Genomic DNA, 25,303 nt, shown 5'->3' with positions numbered 1-25,303 from the left:
ACGCCGCGTGGCTGTCCTCTTCCCACATCCCCACGCCCTGTCTCCGCGACGGATCTCTCTCAGGCCTCGCGGAATGGTTTCTGCTCCCTTTGCGCGCCGCTGGACCGCAGCCCGCTCCAAATGAGTCACGTTAAAGACCCCTGAAAAGTTTGAGAGTCGCTCACTTCCAAGGTGGCTTCCACCAGGCTACTGATGTGTGTGTGCGTGTGTGTCTGTGAGTGAGTATGAGTGAGTATGCGCGCGTTTTGTCGTCAGCTTTTCGTAGGACAATCCAGGCTCCTCCCTTCGCCCAACGTCACGGGATCCTGATCTCTCCCAAAGCCGCCGCACTGTTCGGCTGCAGCAGCACACCGTGCGGGCAGATCAGCGGAGCGCTGCGCAGAGCTGGACATCGCTACATTGTATTTCATCCACCTCACCAGCCCAACAACAACAAAAAGAACGAGGACAGGGTAGTTACGCATCCCACCATTTCTCACAGTGACACCAACTTCACCGGCCTGGCGTGCTGATCTCTCCGGCTGGCCGTGGCTGCGGAAAACCGAGAGAACCGGGAACTTGAGGAACTAAAACCGGGACGTTTCCGGCAGATTGTCTGTTAGGTGCTGTGTGTGTCTAATTCTTTTTGCCGGGCAGAAGCGCAAAGGCGTTATTCTCCACCCCCACCCTTTCGCAGGAAATCTGCAAGTGTTGGTAACTACCCCGGCGCAGCATCGATCGAGGACCTCCCGCCCTCTTTAACTCTGATCCACAGCGCTGGGAACGAGGGAGCCAGTCCTGCAGCCGCTGCGGTGGATGGAAGGAGCGACGACGGCGAGGTGGTTCAACTAGAAGCGCTGCTTTGAAACCGTGCTCTGCCCGCCTGCTGTAGTCCCAAAAGAAACGCACTCATTTAAACTCCCATCACCTAAACTGCACATTTGCAGCCGCTTGGATCTCTTCTTCTTTTTTTTGGGTGGAGGGAACACAGGTTCTACTTCGTGCAAACTACGCCGGCTAAAAGGACTCGCCACAGACTTAAACATTGATGCTTTGGCACCGATCCTCTAGTTGTGCGAAAGTGTCCCACTGTACCGCGAGGGAGGAAGACTAGCTCGGGATTTCCGAAGAGTTTTTTGCAGAAGTTGCATGCTCGGTCTTTGTCGTCTCGAGTGAGCCCCCCACCCTTTACCCCCGCATCCAGTCCCAGGTTATCAGACGAGATCCGGATAGTTTGAGGAGGCGCCATGGCGATGCGTGCGGGGATATGGATACTGCTAGTGGCGCTGTACGTCCAAGGTAAGCAGCAGAACGCTTCCGAGACACGACGCGCCTCATTTTGTCATCCCTGAGCCTCCGTGCGTGTGTGTGTGTGTGTGTACGTGCTGTGCGGCGTGGTGTTGTTTTTTTGCAGTGACACAGACTTGATGTGACGTTAATGCATGAATGGGTGGATCCATGTGATGGCGCGTTTATATTTAGTTTATTTTTATTTAAAGAGGACATTGGACAGTACTTATTTTTTCCCCTCAATCTTAGAATCCAAACGGCTGCTGAATACTTATTAGGCATGCACAAATAAAATAATGCAGGTACTCGGGCTGCAGGCAGATGGCGATATGTGCAAAAAAGCGTGTGGGCCAGAAGTTTGCCCAGTGCCCCGTGGTAAAGTGCTCCTCGGCTCATCATTAAAAACAGCGGCCTGTTAATCCTCAGCTCCTGTGTGCTAGTCGAATGTTCTAAATTATTAAAACAATGTCAAGGATCCATTGAGGGCAAACCCCTCATTTCTTCATTGCCATTAAATGACGTTTCCATTTGTGCTCGACCTGTGAACATTTAAGAAGTGGACCTGGATACTTTATAGATTTCAGGAGAGATGGAATATATATATATATATATATATATATAGGTGTGTGTGTGTTTTGGGGAAGTGGATGACCTGTTGAGGGAAGCACTGGTGGTTTGATACATGGAGTGCTAATTTGACATTGATCATTCTGACATTAAAGCTTCCACAAGTGGGCCTAATTATATAAACACTCGCTTACTATGAGTGTTTAAGCACGGCGTCCTGGTTATATTGCCAACCTTTTAATTGTGTTTGTGTGTGTGTGATCCATTATCCAGATGAGGGGTGTGAAGGCTTTAGTTGAAAGTCTACTTTTTTCTTTACGTCTTGGGCAAGTACATTCTGTCTTTCATTTTCAGAATGGATCGAAAAAGGGTCAAGAAATGTCAGGTCGTGTTTTAAATGGTATCCTTGTTCTCTCCCAGTCTGAACCGTGTTTTCTGGGCTAATATGTTCCTCACATCTGCGGCGTTGCTTTTATTTATTTACCTTCCCCCCTTCCTCCACCTCCTTCGAGCCTGAGAGAACCACCGGAGACGTTGACCTTGTTCGCCGCGAGGCTCCTTGTGGTGTCACGCGTTTTAAGGTCGATTGAATACTTTGATCAAAAGCCCCTGTCTGATTTATATTGAGATGATCCCTTTGCTTATGGAGAAGATCAGGATTAACTCGTTCCCTTGGGATTGACGGGGGAAAATCTTTTGAAGCTGTTCAATCAAGAGGGCGGAACATGTCTCAAAAATTGCACTTAAAAAGCCTCCTGGAAAACGTCTTATTCGCGCAGAAGCGGAAGGTGTTTTTGTCCTTCTTTCTATAAGCCTAATTAGGCATTGTGCGAATAACTTTGCTCTTGTTTCGTTCCTTTATTTATTGCTGTAGTGTATTTGAAATCAAAGTGACGGCACAATTGGCGCTTTCTACATGCAGGGATGGGCTTGGAGGGGGGAAAAACAACAGCGTTTTACTGCAGCAGTTGTTTGGACCCATTTCTTTTGACATGCAGAAACAAGGATCTGGTCTTTCACCCTGAGGTTAAAGGGCGTTGCCATAAATGCCTGCCACCCCCAACCCCTTCTTTGATGGCTTAATTGATATACAACGTGTTCCAGACTCTTCCTTCATTACAGAAGCACAAGCAAGTGGGAGAATGGGCTCTAACAAATGCAAGTGGCAGCAAACCCTGTTGCAGTTATCAATCAGGGAAGGCCATGTTTTGCGTTTCGCAGTAATAGCTATTTGTTGATGGCACAAGAGTGCCAAATTCAATAATGGGAAATATTTTGAGCCGCTCGCCAAATAGATTATGAAGAAAAAGGAACATTGCAAATTATGGATCTGTGAATAATACTAGCTCCTCTGTTCCTGCTTTCTTATTTTAGCAATCTGCTTCTCCACTCTGATATTTAATTTAGTGTGATCATAGTTGCCAACCGGGTGGTTGTTTATGTTCTGGCTCCATCCCCCCGGCGCCCATATATATATATATATATATATATATGTGTATACACAGGCGAGCAGCGATGGCATGGTACTACATTGTAAACTGTGTTATGCAAGTTTTTGGTTTTTAAATATATTTTTAATATATGTATATGTATACATATATATGTGTGTATGTATGTACTGTATGTATGTATACGTGTGTGTATATACATTTATATATATATGTTTGTGTATATATATATATATATATACTCACTCTCGACGGTGGGATAACGACATTTTCCGGCTCTAATTCCTCATTTTAGTTGGATTAAACATTTGGGAAATGCGGGGCTGAATAGTGGACGAGCATCTATTTTGAATGTGTTATTATTCATGAAGGGAAATTGTGTAGTGTGAATTATAATGATTTGTAATCACTTGGCAGCTGTATCGTTCTGCTTGAGACTCCTGTGGTTCAGTTCTGTTGACCGCAAGGTTCTGCTGAATGTTTGGTAGTGGGCCCGGGCAATTAATCAAATTTCATACGTAATTGCTATTTTGGCTTCGGACGATTCTGAAAACCAGACAAGAAGAAGGATAATTGTGCCCCAATCCGTTTCGAAGTGATGCTCTTTATTTATCTTGTGTTAGGCTAGAAATCGAACGCACCCCTTTTTAGCTGGCTGCCCTCGCCGGGTACATGTCCTCCGTAGCGGTTAGGAAAGGCCCTGGCTTACGGTGGGCAGTAAGCTTCCAGGGGGGCCCCTGCCTATCAGTTGGGGCGGCTGACCAGTTAACAATGGCGTCTCGTTTCACCGTGCTTTGTCGTCATCGTTCGTGTCTTTACGACCGATGTGCTTATGATTTCATTGTTTACGAGAGCACAACGTTCTTGATCCTGGCCATTTTTTATTTTGCTCACAAAAGCGCAGCAGACCACTTTTTAAATTGGAAAATATTCCCAAAGTCGATGAGCAATCGTATTGTAGACCGGAACAATCATGGTTTGGATTGCCATGGCCCTACTTGGCAGGAGGTTTCTCTCATACTTTGTGTGTCGCGGATGAATAGTGTTGCTGTTTGATGTGGAGCACTAACACAGACGGCTCGCTGGAGGAATACTGCACGGAACATTGTAATTATAGCATTTTGACTTTCGCTCGTCTGATTGAAGACTGCAGTGGCCGCATCATTTCTTGTCGGATGACAGTTTGTGGTTTAGTGAGACGGGGAGAGCCACCACTGGATTGTTGGGGCCTTTATGGTTTGAGTTTGAATGCAAATGGCTCTGATCCCCGTTCCTTTGAGGAGTCTCCCTTTTGTCCCTGCTGAGGTGATGGATTTTAGAGAGAGAGAGAGAGCGCAGAGTCCTGGACGACGAGCTTGAGGGGAGCTGACAGGAGATTACACTTCCCTTTTTGCTGTAGAAACTAATGTGGGGGCACTTGGGCCACTGAAATTGTATTTCTTTGAGCATTTAGCTCATTGTGGTGCAGCTCTTTAGCAAATCCTTTTCCTAACACAGCATTAAAACGTCTCTGCAAAGCTTCTTCTTGTTTTTGTGTGTCAGTTCTGATTCTGGAAATGGAGTTGCCCTTCATTAATTCTCTTTTCATCAACGAAATATACAAAAAGAAATTTGGCTCGAATTTTGCACCGCTTGCCGACAGTTGATTTGAGAGCTGCGCGATGCACATTTCCAGCCCCAGTGGCCTCCTCTTCATGGATAGATTAATAAAACATGACGATAGGCACCAAGCCTAAATAATGGAAAGGTTAGGAGTGTTTTCCTCGTGCAGGAGACTGCACAATTAGCATTAAAGACTGAATGGATGTCAAATTAAGTCCGCCTCCGATTGTTTTGAGGGTGTAGTTTACAGGCAGGATTTAAGGTCACGGCGAAGAGTGTATTAATGCTTCAAAGGCCTTTCGAGTGAGGTGGACATGCGATTACTTGGATTGCCGAGTGAAGACGTTTTGGGGCATACAGAAGGATATTCAAATATCACAAGTAATGTTTGTCCCAGACACCGGCTGTCTGATGTTACCAGATAGCTTGTTCTGTCAGAGCACGCAGCTTGGTATCGTATCTCGTGTTTTCACTTTCTTCACACCAGGCGGTCGACCATGTTGGCTCAGGATGGAAAACGCATTTATCAGAGAGCCGCAGCCGCCGTTCGCTGCTTCAAATCCTCTATTTGTGTCTCTGTTTCAACTCAGACCGCCGCATCAGCTAAGCAAGGAAGAAAGGAATCAATAAAGGGGATAAAATCTCGCTCTGAGCTTTTCTGATTTGTCATTAATCTGTTGAGGTAGTTTTCTTTTTATTTAGCCAATCCTTGTCGAGGGATTAAATGGTTTAACTCTCTGCTCTTGAGAATGAGAAGGACATTGACGGATACCCTTGTTCCATATTTTCCTTACAGTTTGTCAGATGTGTGTTTCCAGCATCTGAGGACGGGATTATTATGGTTTCCCGAGTCAATGTAGATGTTCTCCAAAGAAAAAAAAGTAAATAATCTCACAGGTTGGAGGGATTCTCACAGGCTGCTCTGTTCTCGGCTTGCCAATAAGCTTATTGGGTTTCTTTGCACACTGTCTCTCCCTTCAGAGCTCACTTAATATAGTTCCCACCTGCAATCATTCATTTGCAATGAAAGGCCAATCATATTTATTTTTTCACGAGAAACTGCGTTTATGTTTTCTTTTCCCGAGACCCTGTGCAAAGGCAATTTGAATGTATTTTCTGTCTCACCAGTTTAATAACAAGACGTCTCATGGGAACGCCGTGCTTTGTGTCTGGGTTTACGACGAGGGCGTTTAGTCACAGGCTGATCTGGGATTGAGGGAGTGGTTCATTTCCGGTCCTCCCCTGCATCTAATGGGTGCAGCTCCCACCGCCTGAACAAGTCAAGTTGTAGAATGTTTGACTTGAAAAACCATCAAGCAATGTTTTCAATCACCCGATTGGCTCGATCGAGTTCGAGGTGGTGTGAATCTGGTCCAAACTTCTGCATTTCACATCTATTTGGTGAACTAGAAAACAAACTTGATGGACCGGTCGTTGCTGTTGCCGTCTTTTTTATGCCGTTTGACTCTGTTGAAGTTTGTGCTGACTCGTGCGGTCTGTTGCCAAGAGCTGGCCCGCAGCGCTACCTCTTTACTGTCGTGGGTCGGGCCGATGCATCAGTGTTTGGGCCAAAAACAGCCTTCAGTTGAATATTCATTCTCCCTGACAGCGATGTCGAACTGATGTTGGTCGTTGCCCCTATTTTATCATACGGCTGTTGAGATGAAATATTTATTGCATATAGCATATTTTTCAAAGCCAATAATATCCTCCAGAGGGTCTTTTTTCCTTTGTTGGAAAGAGCTATTTTCTACTCATCGCAGCTTTTCTCGTGATTTTGACTCCCAGCTGCTGAATAAAGTGGCTTTTCCATCCTGCAAAAGCAAATTCCAGCTGATAAATACAGGCAGTTTTACCGAGTGTGCGACCTGAAAACGTAAAAGGCAATAACTATCTCCACAAACTGCCCTCTCAACATCTGACTGAAAACATCCGGCTCCACCTTCGAGAGCCACATCCGTCAATCATATTACGAGCCTCCCGGCTCAGCCACTGCACATGGCACCCACTGGTAAATAGTATCAGTTGAGTAAAAGCTTGAAGAGCACATTTGATTTAAAATATCGGGCGTTTCTACAATTATGCGGAGGTTCCAATCTTTCGACGCGGAAAACGTGTGAAATCAAAGTCAAATCTGAAAGTTCTGCCATCTTTATATGAAACTCAGAGCTCATCTCCTGCCAGAAATTCACATTTTTATCTTTTGCTTTTGATATACTTGCCATCGCCTTCCTATCTCATCTCTCCATTCCCTCTCTCTCCGTTCTGCCTTTGAGGACGGTGCTCGCTGAGAGCCGACTTGGTGAGCACTTCATACAAAAGGGGGTTTGTTTTCATGAAATGTTTCCCTTTTTAATGAGTGATGGCGTTCGCTCATTCAATATTCTGCGCTGATATCTCTCGTTTTAAAGCAACAGCGTGGTTGCAAATGGGAATGTGGGTGATGTCGTTGCTATAAAGGGGGTGGGGGGCAGATTTATTTATTTTCTCTGACATGGAGCTAAACTCCCCGTGTGCTGCAGCTTGGTGCAAAGCTCCTTAGTAACCCCGTCCTGTGCAGACAGACAAGCAGAATGTGACTGATAATGCCTCAGCTCTGCGGCCGTCGTATATACTTCCCTCCCATCCCTGTTTGCACCTCTCCCTGCTGTGATCGACTCTGAAGTTAATTGCACGATTAACATGGATTAAATTTTTTTCAGTGTGAACATTTCTGAGAGTTTCAGCTATTATTCCCCACGCCCAACCATGGCCACAGCTGAGGGTGAACTAAGATTGGGGCCAACCTTGCAAAAAAGATGGAGATAAACACAGACATGGCCCGCCCTGCAGTTTGGCATTGAGCCTTCCATTTTTGCTCGTAGGGTCTATTCCAAAGCAACTAATTTAGTCTGCTATTGATTCCCCAGTTCCACGCCTGCTGGAATTTGACTCCAACGTTGCATTGTAGGTCAGGTGTGCCAAATGGCCTCCGCCTCCTTTCTGTATGCCCTCTTCTTTTTACTGGCAATTTAAACATTACAATTATGTGTGGTAGTTTTGTATGTCAATATGTGTAAATCAATGAGATGGGCGAGTGAGAAATGGAACAACTAGTCCCACCTCGGAGCATGGAAAGTGGTTGTGTTTATCCCTTTACGAAGCTGAGTCTGCATCCGTGCTGCAACTATTTTAAATAATGAATTGTGTGCAAAACGCAAAGCTGTAGGGTATGGCTGGGCTGTGTTAAACACTCATTTAACACAAATACAGTACATTAACAAACAAACAAACAGCATTAAGTTGTGAAAATAATAATAATAATATATGAGGAGTTTCTTTAGTGGTTATATCCTCTAACATGTGTTGCCTTGGAAGTTGTAGTAAAGAGATGCATGTATGGAGCTCAATAACTCTGCCAGGGGTTTCCACATGAGAGCTCCCACTGCAGTCATTCTTGGCTGTGGGTTTTGAGAGTGGAATTAACCCGTCAGGAATCTGGAGAGGCCTTTGATACCAGCAAAGAAAATCACGCGGGGCCAGTTTGTAGCTTACGGCAATTGTCAGTCGAGCCATGGCGATGCCAAATGTCACGCCAGGCCAGAGAAACGGAAGGCTGGTGGGGGTCAAGAGCCCCTCCCCCCTCTTCTACTGCCGCCCACGTGTCAAACATATGAGCTAAAACATTTATATGATAAGTTATGCAGAATGTAAGTGTCCACAACAACACCCACTCACTGCACTTGTGCCCACGTACCTTGTGGCTTCACGGAGCGAGAGTGAACAAGTGCAACTTCCTGTCTTAATGTGTTCCAGCTAAATTCCGTCTCGCGCTTCAGCCACTTGTCCTTCCGACTTCACAAAGTGGGCGAGGATCGTGATCATCGACGTGGATACACGTAGGAGTTGCAACTATTCCTCTGGATTGAATGCTCGGCATTCTGGAAATGGAAGTAGATGCTGAAGGCGGAACACATGTTTGAATACGGCAGCAAAACCCTTCAAATACCTCCGGCCTACTGGCCCGACAGACAGTGTCTCTCAAGATGTTCCGTTTCAGGATGGTACCTTATTCCTTCTTTCCCCAAGTCACGCAAGATAATTTGCAATGGGAAAATGACAGCCTAGTAGTGAGGAGAAGAGTGGGGGAATTGGAGATTTACATGTAGAGCCTGCAGGGGATGGGAGCTTGCAGAGGGTCATGCTGTTGCTGAACGAGGCTGCGTTCCAAGGGTGATTCTAGTTTGCCTTGAAATGGTGCTCTTGGCCCACGTTCTTTTTCCCCACACTAAAAGAAAATAAGAAGTTCATTGAATTTTTTTCCCCAGTTCATTTAAGCCTTTATTCTCTTCCCAAGCCACACACCAACAGCAACCACATATTCTCTATTATAGCTATCTTCACACAAAACGCGTTGCCAGTTGCATAATTGTGCGAGTGGCACATGAAACAGTAAATTAAATTACAAATTAAATTAAAAAGCTCTAATGTGCTCAAGATCATAATTGTCCGCGGAATTAGCTTAATTAAAGCCTCTCTTCATTTGAGTAATGAGCGATTCAGAAGCTCAATCTGATATTTTGAAACAAGTGGGTTCAAATTGAGATTAAATTGAAGCCCCGTGTTTCAATAGACTGCTCAACATGCAATGGAAGCAGTTTGGGGGATGAAACCGATTTGCTTTGCGTTTCATCGCCATGGGTATGTTTCGTCCCTGCTAAATATTTAGGTGAAGCTGAACCCCCCCCCCCCCCCCCCCAACAGAAATAAATAAGCAATGCCAGCCGGTAGTGATTGGTGCTCCAGTAGATGTAATCCAAATAACAGGGGAGCTGATTCTGTATGTCGTATTAGATTTAAAGGGTTAATCCTATTGTTTTGGCTGTGGGATTTTCTCCATGGAATTATGATGGATGTTTTTCCAGACTTCCTCTCACCGCTGGGGGAGATTTGGTGTGTGAGATCTGGGACCAGCCCCACCCACTGCACCCCTCTTTCCAAGCTCACAGCGCTTCCGCTCGGTGACGGGCGCGGGGCCGGGTGTTTAGCCTGGTGAAGGAGTCCACCGAGGCATGAGCAAACAGGCTCATGTGTGTTGTCGCGGAGGGCGCTTAACGCATACGTGCGTCCGTGCGCCGGCCCGAGGCAGAGGCAGCTTCACGTTGCCAGGCCTGGCTCCCGACCCCCCCCCCCTCCCCCCCTGATCCTGACCCACTTTCCCAGCGCGACGCTCCCTCTTTAATTGCCGCGCGGCACACTGAGGCCATCTGCTCGAATGAGGCCCGTCGCCATGGAGATGCTGTGAGGCTTTTCGGATTTGCTGTGGACTGCCCAGCAGAGAAATAGAGGTCAGGGGATGGGGGTAGGATGTGGGAGGGTCTCACGAGCACCAGCACTGTGCTTTAAGGTGCAATAGCACACTTGTATGATGCATCTAAAGCAGATGCAGACAGATCCTCCTCTATCTAATGACAAAATCAGCCTTTCAGGATCTACAATCCAACGGCTTCAAATGAGAGGTTCTCCTAAAACTGAGGGGCATAGTGCATGTTAATCCCGCAATTTAACCTAGAACATGAACATGATAATATTTTGAATGACTTGGATTTGATCCAAGCCAATAGCATGCTAAACTGTCTCATGAAAACATTAATGTGGAAACCTTTTCTCACATACAGTTCTAGTTATTAAGTCAGAAAACGAGAACATTACAAATTTTCACTTTTGCTATGAGGAGGGTATCGGGCTATTAGTCTGTATTGAGCTCGTCGTGTCGCCTCAGTCATATGTGTATTTAGTGTTGTCTCATCTGCCTGCTCCGATTACATTGAGCCGTGCTCCTCTACCCTCACGAGCGCCTTTGGTTATTTTGCTGCTCGTGCTTATTTCCTATCTAATGACACGCCTCAGTGAAGAAGCCGTTGCACTGTGTTTCCAATTAACACTCAGGCGTATACCGGAGCCGTGGCCGCCTCTCGACTCCTCTGACTGTCTGCTGCACTCGCATCAAGTCGGCCCCGTTCACATATTCCAGACTGTTCCGTAGGATCATTTAGCCAATACGCTAAAAAAATGTTGTACTTAAATGGCTCTAAGGGAGTCTTGGTATTGACCTCTGGCTCCAGTCTGTGCTTTGGGAGACGCTCTTTTTATTTACTCCTCCTTTTAAAGGTCAATATTGGTAGCTGTCATTTCTGAAGTGCCATCTATATGCCAATACCTCATTCGTAATCTGTCAGAGTTGGGATCAAATGCAGCTGCTGTCTTGTCTGCATTTCCACTTTCAAGCTCAGCCACCGGATTCTGCTGAACTGTTTAATATCATTTGGTTCAGAAATATCAACTTAAGCTGTAACTTCAATCAAATCTTTATTAGAAGTCATTGTGGAAACTGGAAACGGGACATTTGATATTTCTTGATGATTGGGAAATAATCTTAATGGTTGACGATACATTTTTAACAATCAACTTGGATTAATTGACACAGTGGTCCAGCTCTTTTTCAACCGCTGGGCTCCAGCAAGGAGGGGCCAAGCCTTTCTATTTGACTTCTGTAAAACAATTAAAGTAACTAGAACATTTTATTTGATAGACCCTATCCCTAAGATATTGCTTAACAAACCAAAAAACAACAACAACGATGTAAATCGCAATACAAGATTTGGTCAAAAATCTTTAACATAAATAACAAAATCTTCACACGTTTCTGGAAATTTCTTCGGTTTCGCCATTACCTAATCAACTGAGGTCGATGTTTACGTCGACCAGGAATCAACAGGCTGCAGGTGTACGCCTGTTCCGTGAAATTCCACTACACTGCGGTGTCCATTTCTCCCAGAGTGCTTAACAAGAAGTCAGGCCTGCGAAGAGTCCTGTCAGAATCCGCAGACTTTGATGTCGTCACCATCTGCATCGGATGCCTCAGACAGCTTATTTTGCTCCTCCATCACCTGCCGGTGACAGAGTGACACAGGAGGTTGTGACAGCAGGAAAAGGGTAGCTCTGTCAATTTCATCCCCAGCGATCGCCTGCTCTCCGAGCTGCTGTGAAATGTACAGTTGAAGGGCTCAAGTTAACAAGACCATATACCCAGTGCCTGTAATTGGACCGATGCCCCCCGCTCTGCCGGTATGAAATGATAGTCCGTCCGTCAGTTAGCCTGTTCTCCGGTCAAGGTCATGGTGTCGGACCACTGGATGTGTTTTGGCCTAATTTTTCGTGCATCCAGCTGCCGCTGCCGTGTGCTCAAATCACATCGCAGTGCGTTACTCTGCGGAAGAGTGACCGAGTGAAGTTTCACCTGGCCCGTCTCGCTGCGGCAAACGTTGCTCACTCTCGCCCATCCTGCCGTTGCTCGAAGGCCCATCGCATTCATAGCTTGACATGAACTGGTGCAGTGATGGGACATGAACGGTCTCTCCAACACATTATGTCACTGGGTGGACGGACCTAGTTAGCCGGAGTGATTTTCACAGTCGTGATGTGCCCAAATCCTGATTGCAGTTTGAATGGAGGCCGCGCTCCTCCTCGAGTGCACGCGCTTATGATGCCGTGGTGCTTTTTTTGATTCGGTGAACAAGGGCCACCTGGCTCCTCTCTCCTTATTTGATCTGAGCTATATTGCTAGTTTTAGTATCATCCATGTCCGGGGCTCTTTCTGCTCTCAAGCCCTTTACTAAAAAGAACCATCTTCCCATTTTCTCTTCTTTTTTCTGGATGGCATGCGGAAGAAAGGCTGCTCACAGGTTATTCAAAGTCCACTCCACCACTCAGCGGGATATTTATTTATTTACCTACCTACCCAATGCCATTTTTGGTCTGCCGAATCCCCGGGGAGGGAAAATGCATTAAGCCACTCAGTATATTTACTTGCTGGATTGATGCGGATGTGTGAGGGCAGGACGGAGGATGAGCAATTGGTCATCAGCGAATGAGTGTCAGGGGATTCTAGACATCCACAACAGCTTTTCACGCGTCGGCCTTGGAGGATCCATCAGGCTGAAACTCTGTGTCATCTGAGAATACATCTCACCACTTAGATTAAGACATTGCTGCTTGCTCAGGCATACACACTTCAGTGGTGTGCTCTATTTGATTGTACAAGATAATTGACTCGCCCTGCCTGTTTGTACCCAGTAAACACACACACACACACACCCTGGTACATCTGTTCATGCGTTTCCTCTCACTAATGAATGATGACGATGTATACTCCCGCAGTGTGAATTAGGCCAATCCCCAATGTTACACTTCCTCTGAAAGTATGTATTTAAAAAATAATTGGATGGATAGCAGACGTATGAGTCCCTCAAGGAATTTATGGCATTGATTTGGAAACGCAAAGAAAATCTGAACGCCTCGTAAATTCAGCAGTATTTACTGCGGCCTAAACATCCTAATGGTTCGCAGCGGTAATATTTCCTTTCCGCAGTAGCTGTCGCTTTTTCCTTTTTCATTATCGAGCACACGATGACACATAATTACAGCAGGAAGAACTGGTTAAGTGCAGCTTGCTGCGAAACTGGCCGCTGGTATCACAAGAAAAGGAAAGTGGGCTGTTGGAAGGCTGATGGGGAAGAAATGGGGAAATTATTGGTGGATTAGGAGATTCTGACCTCTATCGCAATGATTGTGTGTAATAGTACAGGCCTATGGTAGAGGATCTCTCTATCGACTTTGGGAAAGACAATCTGGCATTTGAAAAAGGTAATCCCCGGAGCAAAGGTCTGCTTTATTTAACATTTTATATAAAGAGCGTCTTTAAAACTAAGCACAGCTCGGAGTCTTTATTCTCCAAATACATTCTGAATAATGAATGATATCCTTTTAAAAATGCCCTGTGAGATAAACAAAAGCTAAGAATAAAAGGCTTATCTGTCTTTTGAGGTTTGCCTTCCCACACACCTTGAACAGTGTTCCCATTGAACAAATTTCTACTATTATTTTCATATATATATATATATATGGGCATTTCAAGGCTGGGTAGGAGGCTCTGCCAGGCAATGAATAAGCCCTTTGTACTGCATGTGTAGACTCATTTGTTTAGCCTCTCCACAGTGCTGAGTTTCAAGCGGCGGATGAGAGATGAGACATTATGAATAACGAGAGGATTACAGGCGTTGCCGCTCCGAGATAATGCAAGTTTATTTGAATCCACATAATTGTCGATTATCTCTCAATCTTTGCGCGAGTCTGAAACAAAACGAGCTCCCGCAGGTTTGACGCCCGAAATATTCCAGATGCATCGCCCGGTCCTTATTGCAAACAGAATTTAGCCGTCAGCCGATATATCCCAGGTTAAACAAATGTCTGATACAAAACATGTAAGTGCTGCACGGTGAGTGGGTGTGCATATTGGTGATGCAGCTACTTTCACCTGACTTTAAAAAAAAGTCTTCTAGACTAATTAATTAAACATAGTCGATTAACATTCAGGACTGGCTCTGTCTTCCACATTATTCACCGCCGTGACTTGAACCTTAGTTGTATGATTAATATTTTCAGGGGACTGTCAGCCCCTGTGTGAATAAACACGGCTTCAGAACTTAGCAACGAGTTGATGTGCTAGAAATCAAAGATCGAGTAGTGAGAAATCCCACAAAGATGATTCTAAAAAAAAGGATTCATTTGGAAATGTGTAATGTTTCTGCGGCGATACTTACTCTGTGATTTATCGCAGCAGAGCTGGTCGCTCCTCCTCCTCCCATCATATGTTTTAAGCATCGGCGGGGGGAATATATCCGAGTGACTTAATGAGCTCGGGCTGCAGCTCGCGCATCGCAGTGCTGTGTGCGTCGCCGTTTTGGCGCCGTGAATACTACCCTCCCCAGAGCTTGCATGCATGCGTGGAAGTATTTTTAGCGACATGCACTCGCAGCGGTCTGATGTGTCGGGAAGGCATCATGTTAGAGATTCAGTCACATGGTCCTTAATGCTTCTTCCCCCCCCGGAGCCCTGCAGAAGGGATGTGTTTGTACGCGGCACTGGAGGGGAGGGGTGGGGTGTGGGGAGGGGGGGTCACGTGTTGACCTCATTGTGTGCATGAGTAAGTGCTCTCTGCCGCATAATGCGAAAGCGACTTATTTCTATTGCTAATAGATTGATTTCCCTGGCTTACACATATCCGAGACAGGAGCATTTTAACTTCTTCTGTTGTCAAACTTCTCTAAGACATTGATGGCAGCTAAAGGTGCATAAAAAAAAATTTGACCCTCGTCCCTGAAAAGGGATGAAGATTTAATAATTGTTGTTCCTCCCTAGAAAGCAAGTCACACGCTGTATTGCTGTTTGCCTCACCGCCCCGGCCCTTCCTTTCAGAGGGGGCTCTGCACTGAGATGAGAAATTCACTTTGCTGCTGCCTAAACACAGAGGTTAATGTCTTGTATACAAGCGGCAGCCCCCCATGCGGTTGACACGTTGGCACGAATGTCTCGCTGTCTTTTTATTTGTTTTAACAGCGCAGGCAAAACAGGTGATCCGAGACAGACGGATCGGTCTTCCGCATTGTGTCGCCCCTTAGTTGTGTCGCCCTTTCCTTTCCCCAAGACTCTAAGCATTTCTTTGCAGCTGGCCCGCTTCCTTCCTCGGTAAATTAGCTCCCGCAGCCCGCGTTGTTTCACTGGAGCAGATGCAGCCCGATGAACACAAAAGGCGGCGGGCCAGGGGGTTAATAGCACTCATCTAGAGGTCTGCAGCGATGTTGCCAGGTGTGACACACTTTAAAGTACATTTGGCGTCCCCTCCTGTTGCTGCCCTTTGACCTCTGTCGTCACACCAAGAAAAAGCCCAAAAGGACCTATATGTGCGCAACACGAGGTCTGACCTCAACGGTGTCGTGCTTTTTGCAACAAAGTGGACAAATTCTCTTATTTTAAAGTGGAGCTGCAGCATTATTACCTTCGCATTGAAAATGCGGAAGGTAATGTTTTGATCGCCGTGTATTTATTTATTTGTATGCGTGTTATTCGCATAACAAAAAAAGTTTACAACCGAATCGCATGGAATTTGGTGGGATGATTGGTTATTATCCGGGGACCATTTGATTAGATTTTGGGATCGATCGGGTCAAGGTCATGAAAAGGTAAAAATCTTCTTGAATCGCATGAAATTTGGTGGGATGATTGCTTATTATCCGGGGGCCATTTGATTCGATTTTGGGATCAATTGGGTCAAAGGTTAAGGTCAAGGTCATGGAAAGGTCAACATCTTCTTTTTACCATAGCGCGGTCAATTTTTATCCAATTGGCATGCAACTAATGCCAACATGTTCATAATTCAATGCCCAATCTTGTGATATGCAAAGGTATGCGCTCTACCGAGTGCCCATTCTAGTTGCCAAAGTGATAATCCCGATAATGTTTTTCATGAATATTGAGATTACAATGAATTATTTATCACTTTATTAAGTGCTTCTTTCACTGGTCTAGAAATCAGCACAAAGTCTCGAGCTGATGACAATAAAAGGCCACTATAGCGGTTTTCTTTTAGAACTTTGTGGCATCTGATTGCCTGCCTGCGTGTTTTGTTCTACCTCATGGATTTTCACAATTCACCATAGCTGCCTACATGAAAGTACTTCTTTCTTCTCCTTCATTGATTCGTCACATTCCCATTGTAGCTCAGGTGGTATTGCTCGTGACGGATTGCAGTCGTGTAAGGCTAGAGTGGTACATCAATATGTCAGTGAGACTTTCTATTCTGTCGGCTCTAGGCAGCATATTGACTTCGTTAGCAAACCTAACCAGAAGGGATAAGACTTATTTCTTGAAGAGGGACTCGTCAACAACTAGTTCTTGCATATCCAGCTCATTTGAGAACGATGTTGATACCTTGTAAAGAACATCAAGGTTGTCTCTTGGCCTCGCATTGTCACAAAACACAATGAGGAATTTTCCCAGGCTGGTGTTGCCAATGTTAAATTCCTGTTAAGTCTGTTACATGCTTATCGTTCCTCTCGGTTCCCAGTGAATGCGTTTGTGTGGTAAAATGCCAGTTTCCTCTTTTGAATGCATCTCCCTAAGACACAGCTGCCTACTTAAATGGCTCATGGCTGTGTTTCTGTGCGCTGCAAGCAAAGTGTGGTGTGATGGCATTTGTCCTGACCGCCCGAAGCCCGGTCTGTCATGGTGTATCAGGCCACACACAAAAGAACCCTCGGGGGGCTGAAGCTCACCGAGGAGACGCAGGAGTTTAATGTTCAGCACCCGGAAATGCATTTGTCGTTGTCTGGTGGAAGGAACGGGACAGACAACTGACAAGGAGGAAGTTCCTGTTGGTGAATATTTTCTCCTCTCAGCAGCTGGCCCTGCAGAGGTATTTTCACAGTGCTAAAGGTGCGTTTTTTTAATTTTCTTTTTCTCAGCAGCAACCGGCCTGATTTTCGTGGCGCATTTCGCCAGAGATCCCTCAGCGAGCCAACAGCTCTGTGGCATCAGCTTTCTTGGATTTTCTGTTGATTTAGTTGATCTGTTAGGGCATTATCTTTTTCTTCTTCTGTTCAGTTACAGTGCTGCTCGTGCTAACCCCCCCCCCCCCCCATCCCTCCTCTCCTGTTTATCTCCAACCAACTATTGTTTACTGCTTTATTCCAACCACGCCATTTTCTTAACATTTAAAAAAACATCTTTCAAAAGCTGTCTCGACTCGAGGTTCTCTCTTTATCTCCCTCTCTCTCTTTTTTTGTTTCTTCTGTTTTTCTGTAGGCTACCAATCAGACGTAAAAATAAATGAAAATGCCACATCAGGGCTCCAGACTAACTTTTTTTTACTAGGAGCACAGTGGCCCCTAACTTAAAATTTTAGGGGCGCAAGCAGAAAATTTAGGGGCGCACACTATAAATCGACTTGCAAAGTTTTCCCATCATTTTTACTGTATTATTGATAAATAATTTGACAATATACAATCTTATAAACTTGTGCAATAGTTTTAATAATACACCAGTTATACAGCTTAAAAATACAAAATGAATATTTATGCTCGACTGACAACAACAGAACAAGTTGTAGACTTGTGGTGGCATCATATACACCTTAAAATGAAATCACATATTGTGCACAATTATTTATGTGTTAGTCCTACCACCAGCCTAACCGCTTAATCATTATGGTGCCTGTTTGCCTTCAAAACATTCACAACAGAGAACTCTTCAGAAGTTACTGTATTGAGTTTAAACATAATTTGAGAGAAAACATACCTTGAGCATGTGCATGTTGCACTTCGATGTGGCCAATCAAAACATTTGTTGGTTTCCCTTGTTGCAGGATCCTGGCATATATGATTTCACACTCTTTTGTTGACGTATCTGTATCCCCATCAATCATGATTGACAGATAAGGAGCGTCCTTAATCTTCTCGTACGTCTTCCGTTTCAGTGTATCTGCGATGATGCCAACAAACTGCGCATGCTGTGTCGTTATTGTATGTTGCGTTTAGTTTTACACCATTCTTCCTTTGTAGATCAAGTTGGCCTTTAAATTTCGTAAAAGGCAGTTCTTCTTTGGCAATGAAATACGCCGTGTTAAACTCAAAGAGCAATTCGGCCTCCTCGGCGCACTGTTTAGCAGCCTCTTGTCTTCTAAATGCGACTGGGAGTGGAGCTGCACTTTCATTGCACAGGTCGCGGCACATTTTATGTTTCAGACTGGCGTTGTGTTTGATCAGCGTGTCGTGTTTTAATTGTGTTGTGCCGGTCTTATCAGCACATTTCGTGTTCCCCGCATGTTGTGGAAATCGACAGCAGAATTTACAGTTCATTGAGTTGCTCTCCCTGAAATACCTCAGCCAGGTGAACTCGCGCAGCCACTCATCGCGAAAGCTGAATTTCCTGCCTTTTTTCGCCACGACTGTTTCCTCACAATCTGAGTCGGACTCATTCTCGGGATTTGTCTTCTCTACATCATTAGGTTTAGGAAGAAAGTACGAACTGATAGTCCGCTTCGCCATTGTCCATTGTTTACAGGAGACACCGCTATGTCAAATCTTTGGATTCGCGTGATAACCCCCAAGACCCGCCTCTTTTCACACATTAGCCTATAACCGTGGTCATCCCCCCCCCCCCCCTTCCCGCTGTCAATCATTCCCCCCCCCCCCCCCCCTCTCACACACAGGCCTGCCTTCTTCTTCTGTTTTCGGCTCCTTTCTTCTTCTTCTGGAGTTAATGTCAGTTAGCAAACCAGTCATTCAGGCATTACCGCTAACTATAGTGGGCTGAAGTGTAGAACAAGTTTGTCAGCAACAAAAATATTTAATAACAACAACAAAAAAATCTGCTCATTTACTGGAGCCCTGCACATGTAATGACTTTAACCTCTCGGTCCCTCAGATGTTTTGCTGACGCACTCAGGTTTCCTGTTTTCAGTCCCCATTTGTATGCCTCTCTGCTACCTCTGATGGCTTCATCTCACAAGCTGACACATCTTTTGAATCATATCCATCAGTGGATAGTGGATGTCAGAGAGTCGCCCCCCCCACCGCCCGTCGCTCCCCCCTCCGTTCACTCACGAAAACAGTGGCTGTTGTATAACATCATCTATCATCCCGAGGCCTTTGTGCAGCATCCTGTCTCATACGGGGGCAAGCAGCCAGCGTGAGGGTGGCATTCTATTTGACAGGTCGGTGCAGATGCTAAATGACAGTGACACAAAGAGGGGCCCCACCACGCAGGTCCTGACAGAGCGGTTTTCTATAGACAAGAGGCTTGACTTGACTTAAAGGCCCAACCCTAAAATCAGATTACAGGCCCGGCTCCTGACACCTCTATGGCCGGCTTCTGATGTTTGTAATTTCCCTCGATATGAAACACTTTTCAGATTTAAATGTACTTTGAAGCTCTGCTCGGTGTTTTCTTTGCCTCGGTGTTGCCTGGAAATTATATTCATCAAGTGTCTATCATTTGAAATGGGTTAATAGAAATGTCACTCTGGCTTTGAAGGATCAAACTTTTGGGTTGTTATTGAAGTTTGAGGTGGAACCATGAGCCTGACACCGTTCCTATACAACCCATCCAACATCTAACGACAAACCGTGCGTCCTGCAGCTCGAAACCGAACCATTGTCTGCTCTCTTTTTGTGCTTTTCTTATGATTAGAGCGCTTGCCAAAGAGCCCGAGAGTAAAAGTAATGATTATATTGGTTTATTATTTCAGTTTACCTTGTATCCATTTATTGTGATGCCCCGCAGGAGAACTGGTGCACTGAAACCTTTTGTCAACATGCAGAATGTGAAGTGCGTCCATATCTGCAGTTGCATCTGTCGTTTGGATATGGATACACGTCTCCCCACCATCGTCATATTACACAGTCTGTCATCCGCAAAGTGGTCTTTCTTACTTTGGTGTGTCGAGAGTTTTTTTTTCTCCAGTGCCAATACCTCTCCTGATACATGAACTTGAGTATCGCTCGATATCACTGCGTTATGAACATAAATACTTGCGTTATTATATGTTTGTTATTTGAATAGCTATATAATGTTAACGCTGTAGGGATGTACTATGGTTTCTCTCATTGTTTTCACAATCGGGCAGGATGTACGAATCTGGTAGCGAGAGAAACGTGTTGTCGCTGTTCTTGTGGAGACTGAATGAGCTGGTAAATAATACGAGAACGTGATATTGGCTCTGTGCATAGACTTTAGGCTGTACCGTGGGCATTTCAGATACTGGTATCTGCTTTGGCCCCTATATCAGCTGAGGGCTGTAATCCTGTTGGATTGGTATCTTGTCTCCTATACTGATGTTTTCACTGTAGATGTCATGGGACAATGGCTGCCATGTCTGATGTAAGAATACCACAAGTATTTGGACAAAGCTTACTTTTGCCCTAAATAAAAGGAATATATTGTAAAAAATAAAGAGGAATTTCCTTAGATGATCAAAACATGTACACATGAGATCAACCCTATGTGTTAAAAAAATTTAACCAGCATCAGAAGGAGAACAATGATATTAATTAATAAATTAATATTGCCTCCAGTGAAGTAAATGAAATATAAATGCAGGGTATTTATAGATGTGACGTGGCCCTGTGACAATGGGCCTCTTTGAACCCGGCAGTGATGAGAAAGCAAAGGAAATGCGTCATTGTTCACCTGGAACCAACAGGTTGACACATGCGGCAGACTCATAGTGGGCTGTAGCTCATGTCCGTGCTCTGCGGAGATGAGGTCACTTTGTTTTTATATTTTAAAATGCAGTTAAAATGGTTAGATCATAGGCTAAGAACTAATTGTTAATTGTTGGGTGCCGATACCAACCCAGGGATAAAGACACAAACGGATGAAAAACTTCATGGTATGAGATGATATATATATATTTTTTACATTTCCTCTATTACTTCTGCCCTTGCTTGAATGAAAATAAAGATAGACTATGGACTGCTCTGCTTTGGTGGATGAATGTGTTGAAGGAGCAGCTGTTAATCTGACCTTTTATTTACTTTAAAACGAGTTCCAAAGGCCTAAAGTACAACGTCTATACGAGGCCTTGTATCTTCTCTTGAAGTTCCCCCACTTCACTTTCACTTTGGCCAGAGGTGATTTATTATAAAGTCTAATAGCAGTGGGCAGGGATGTTCTCCTGTATCAGGATTGCTCTCCTGTATCAGGAAAGTTCTCCTGTATCTGTCCTTGTGACAGTAGAACTGAAGCAGTCTATTGGAGAACGTGCTCCGCTGTCCCTGCACCCATGGAAAATCCATTTTTTTAAAATATGTGGTCTTGCTTGCAAGTAATGTAATATAGATTCTGTTTTAATGAGAAGTGACCTAGCTTTGGATGGAAAGGGGGTTAAACTGGCCAACTTTTATGATGCACAGTGCCAAAAAACATTTGTAAAGAGAGGTCCTAAACAGACAGCCGAGAGGCACTGATGGCTCATAAAGCTGTCATTGTCTAATTGGTCAAAGGGCACGGCAAGGAGGGGAGGGGCCTCCATTCACCAAACATGTTGTTCTTAAGTCGGCACAGATGGAAGGACACCTTTTCATGCAGTTTTGAATGAGTTTACAAAGTCTCAAAAGGCCGACTTGTTTGTGGGTTGGTGGAATATCAGACTACTTTGTCTATCTTCTTTCTTTCTGTCATATTTAACGGCAGCATTTCAGACACGTCCACGGGTTGTGACACAGCTACACTTATTTTCAAAAAGGGTACTTTACACTTGCCATTAGTAGAAGATATAGAGATTCACTAGCACTTAAATGCCTGACATTTGCGTCGGCATTAGCCCCTTCCGCCGTCTGATTGCACGGCGAGAACAGGGGTAGAGGAGGGGGGAACAAACAAAAACAGACATTTCTGTCTTGCATGTGTTTGCGTCACTACTGGCTTCCAATGGTTATGAGACAAAAAAATAATAATTCAACTGCATTCATTTGTTGAGGCCTTCATGAACTTGCTCTTGAAGTAAACTCCGTTCATGTCCCGCTCGCTACAGGGAAGGCTGACTCATCGCAAGAGGGCTCGCTTAACAATTTTGCCCGTCCGGCCTCCTGACGTTTATTCTTAGCAGCAACCCGGGGAGACCTTGTAGTCCAGCTTTGTGTCGTCTTGCATCATCAGCTCCTCAAACTGTAACAGCATCCTTGCCTACACCTCGCCGGTTCTTTGCTGCAGAGCTGAAATTCCACCCCGCGTTCCCTCTGAGAGCGCGCCGCTGCTTCATATGCCTCCTTCATTTACATAAATACAACACTGAGCAGGAAGTATATTATGCTTTAAGAATGCGACCGTGGATGACTGCACAGGCATCTTCAGATCAAATGCTCAGAAGCCGGTGTTTTATTCAATTATTTTTTGGAGAAATGAGGGTTTTGTAAATTCCTGTCAACACGCTCTAATAGGCGACAAGTGAGAAGCGTCTGAAAGGCCTAAAGTGGTTTCCTGTGACGGCTTCCTCTGTGAAACCATATTCTCCGAGGCCTCAAAGCCTGTCCGGGCATCACCGCTACCATTTAAGATTGCATGTCTGCTGGCAGGGAGCAGCGAGATAGGTGAAAATAATTGGCTTTGTCACCGTCCACCCCGCCACCTCCCCTCCCACTCCCCCTTTTTACTTCTTGCGGTGATCGCAAACCATCATGAGTGACACCGGGAGGAGGCAGCGCCCTCCTGAGCCAGTCCGCACCGACGCCGTCGCCCCGGCTACCGTGGCATATAATCAGGGAGGGGAAGCCGTCTGTCCCCCGCTGATTGGGTGTAAAAGAGGTTGCAGACCTAGTTTCATGCAATTAGTGGAGGGATGCCAGAGAGCTAATGGAACACAGAAGTGCTGGCAAAGCATAAAGATGGGATTGTTGGGGCTACAGGAAGTGAGGACACTTGCCCAGAGGAAGAGTTTCATTGTATGAAAAACAATAAACCGGGAAGGACGTGGGGGAAATTATCCACACACAGCATGAAATCTGGGTTTTAATAAGGAGGGGCATTGTGGGAAAGCGAGGCCGCTCAGTCGGATAACATTATTGGAGTAATGCAGATGGTTGGGCGCAGGGGGAGCTCTCCTCGGGGAAACAATAGCGAATGGGTATTTCTGTAGTAATTAAGCATTAATTTGCGATGACGGCGGTGGTGCGTTCGCGGTAAACTCTCGGCCGAACCTGATTGGTGACAGCGTAGAGGAGGAGACGCTTTGTGTTGGCACAAAGCCTCCCGGAGGGGCAATCGAGCGCGTCAGAAGTTGTGTCGGGTTTCTTTTTAATATGCAGTATGTAGGCCAGGAAGTGTGCTAATGAGATCTGGCATGTTTCCAGATTGTGTAGATTTATGTTCTGAAATAGTCACGTGCGAGCAATTACGCTTCTTATGCACTTAGGCATTAACGAGGCACCCTGTCGAGTCTGTCTTGTTCTAAGTTACTTAACTTTTAAATTTATTTTCAACACTTATTTATCTGTCAACAGTTTTTTTGACAAATGGATTAATCCTTTAGTCCATAAAATGTCAGACAAAAAGGGAAAACACCCATTATAAAGTCTTGTTTTGACCAACCAACAGTCAATGATATAAAACATAAAAAGCAGCAATTTTACAGCAAATGTGAATTGATAATGATAAATTCAAAAATATTTACAATGAATTTTCTGTCAATGAGCTTCATCGCTGACATAAACCTCAAGATACCCACTTGGTATACAATAAATGCTTTGATTGTTTAAAGAGTGACATCGTCTTTAAGGTTAACGCACTCTTAAATCAAATCCACGTCTCTCAACAAGGAGTCGTGCAGTGAGCCGGCGTTGCAGGAAAAAAGATGCGCCGTTGGGGCCGAAGCGGAACACTGCAAGATCATCGGCAGTTCGGCCGAGGAATGATGCGCCCCCGTTGGCCAACCAACAAGACACAATCTTTCTGTAAGTGCAGCAGATGCGTCGCGCCCAAGGGGGATTGTAATGTCGCCAACCCCTGCGCGAGTTTTGCAGCTACAGAGAGCCCTGAACAATTTCACCGGTATTCTCTTTTTTGTTAGCCCCCCCCCTTTCCCCCTCCCCCGCTGTGCCAACGTGTCACCTAGGGTCTTGAATAAATAATCACAATATGCACTTATCAAACGGCAGCCTCTGCTTACTCTGCACTGACACCAGCTCGTCTCCTGGAAGTTCAGGTTTGAGCGGTGGCGGGGAGGACAAGTCCCTGCCTGCACCCACAGCGCCACACCAACCGTCTCTGTTGAAACAATTACTCATAATACCAGGGGCTCGGCCCACTGAATGGGGCTGTTGTTCAGCTGTTGCCATGTGAACGTCCCCCCCACGCCAATCCTTCTTGATGTTACTGAAAACCCACACAGACCTCCACATTGGTGTGTTTGTCGTAGATATTGACGGCGATATCGCACAGAACCGTGTGGCGACACAAAGAGAAAACCTAGAACTGCTAAAAAGAGGCTTTACTATTGTTGTTGTAATGTGTGGTTCGGGCTTTTAAAATTAATTTAAAATGCAGCTCTCCATGCACACTGCTCTGTGCGGACAATGGCAGAGGACGGGCAAACGTATAGCTGCCAGACCCCGAGGCCCGCTTGCACAAAAGCAGAGTCCGAGGCCCGTTTGACGGTCAGCGGCGCTCATAAAGCCGTGGTTTTCAAGCGCCTTTCGCATTGGCCATGTCGCGGTTAGGGAAACTTGTAGAAATTATACATGCGACTCTGGCCAGAGAGTAAGCTGCGGCAGAGGCAGGCCACACCCGGGCTCGCCCACGCGTCTGCGCCAAAGAGGAAAGAAGAAAAAGACGAAGCAGCTGCAGCATGGGCGACATCAGCTGTGGACCGGGCCGTTTAACCGGTCCGTGGACAGGAGTAGCGTAATCTAGAAAAAGCCGTTAAACTCACCCTGGGGTGTGTGTGTGTGTGTGTGTATCCATGAGGGATCTGTTTGAGTTTGGGAGAGGTGTATTGAGCATGTTATTTAGGCGCCGCAACAATCTGGGGGATTAGAGTGGTGGAG

The 25,303-nt window shown here is 45.4% G+C and overlaps 1 protein-coding gene across 5 annotated transcripts in view; it reads left to right on the top strand.

Annotated features, from left to right (window-relative positions):
- The first annotated feature begins 373 nt into the window (after positions 1-373).
- nectin1b (nectin cell adhesion molecule 1b) overlaps positions 374-25,303 on the top strand; it is a 145,595-nt gene continuing 120,665 nt past the window's right edge. For all 5 annotated transcript variants that reach the window (XM_056440481.1, XM_056440480.1, XM_056440484.1 and 2 more), the window contains exon 1: positions 374-1,278. In XM_056440481.1, the coding sequence (XP_056296456.1) occupies positions 1,227-1,278 (52 nt within the window). In that variant the 5' untranslated portion in view covers positions 374-1,226. The remainder of the gene's footprint in view (positions 1,279-25,303) is intronic.

The sequence above is a fragment of the Pseudoliparis swirei genome, chromosome 20 (assembly GCF_029220125.1).
Source record: "Pseudoliparis swirei isolate HS2019 ecotype Mariana Trench chromosome 20, NWPU_hadal_v1, whole genome shotgun sequence".
Taxonomy (NCBI): domain Eukaryota; kingdom Metazoa; phylum Chordata; class Actinopteri; order Perciformes; family Liparidae; genus Pseudoliparis; species Pseudoliparis swirei.
This window is presented reverse-complemented; position numbering and strand designations above follow the sequence as displayed.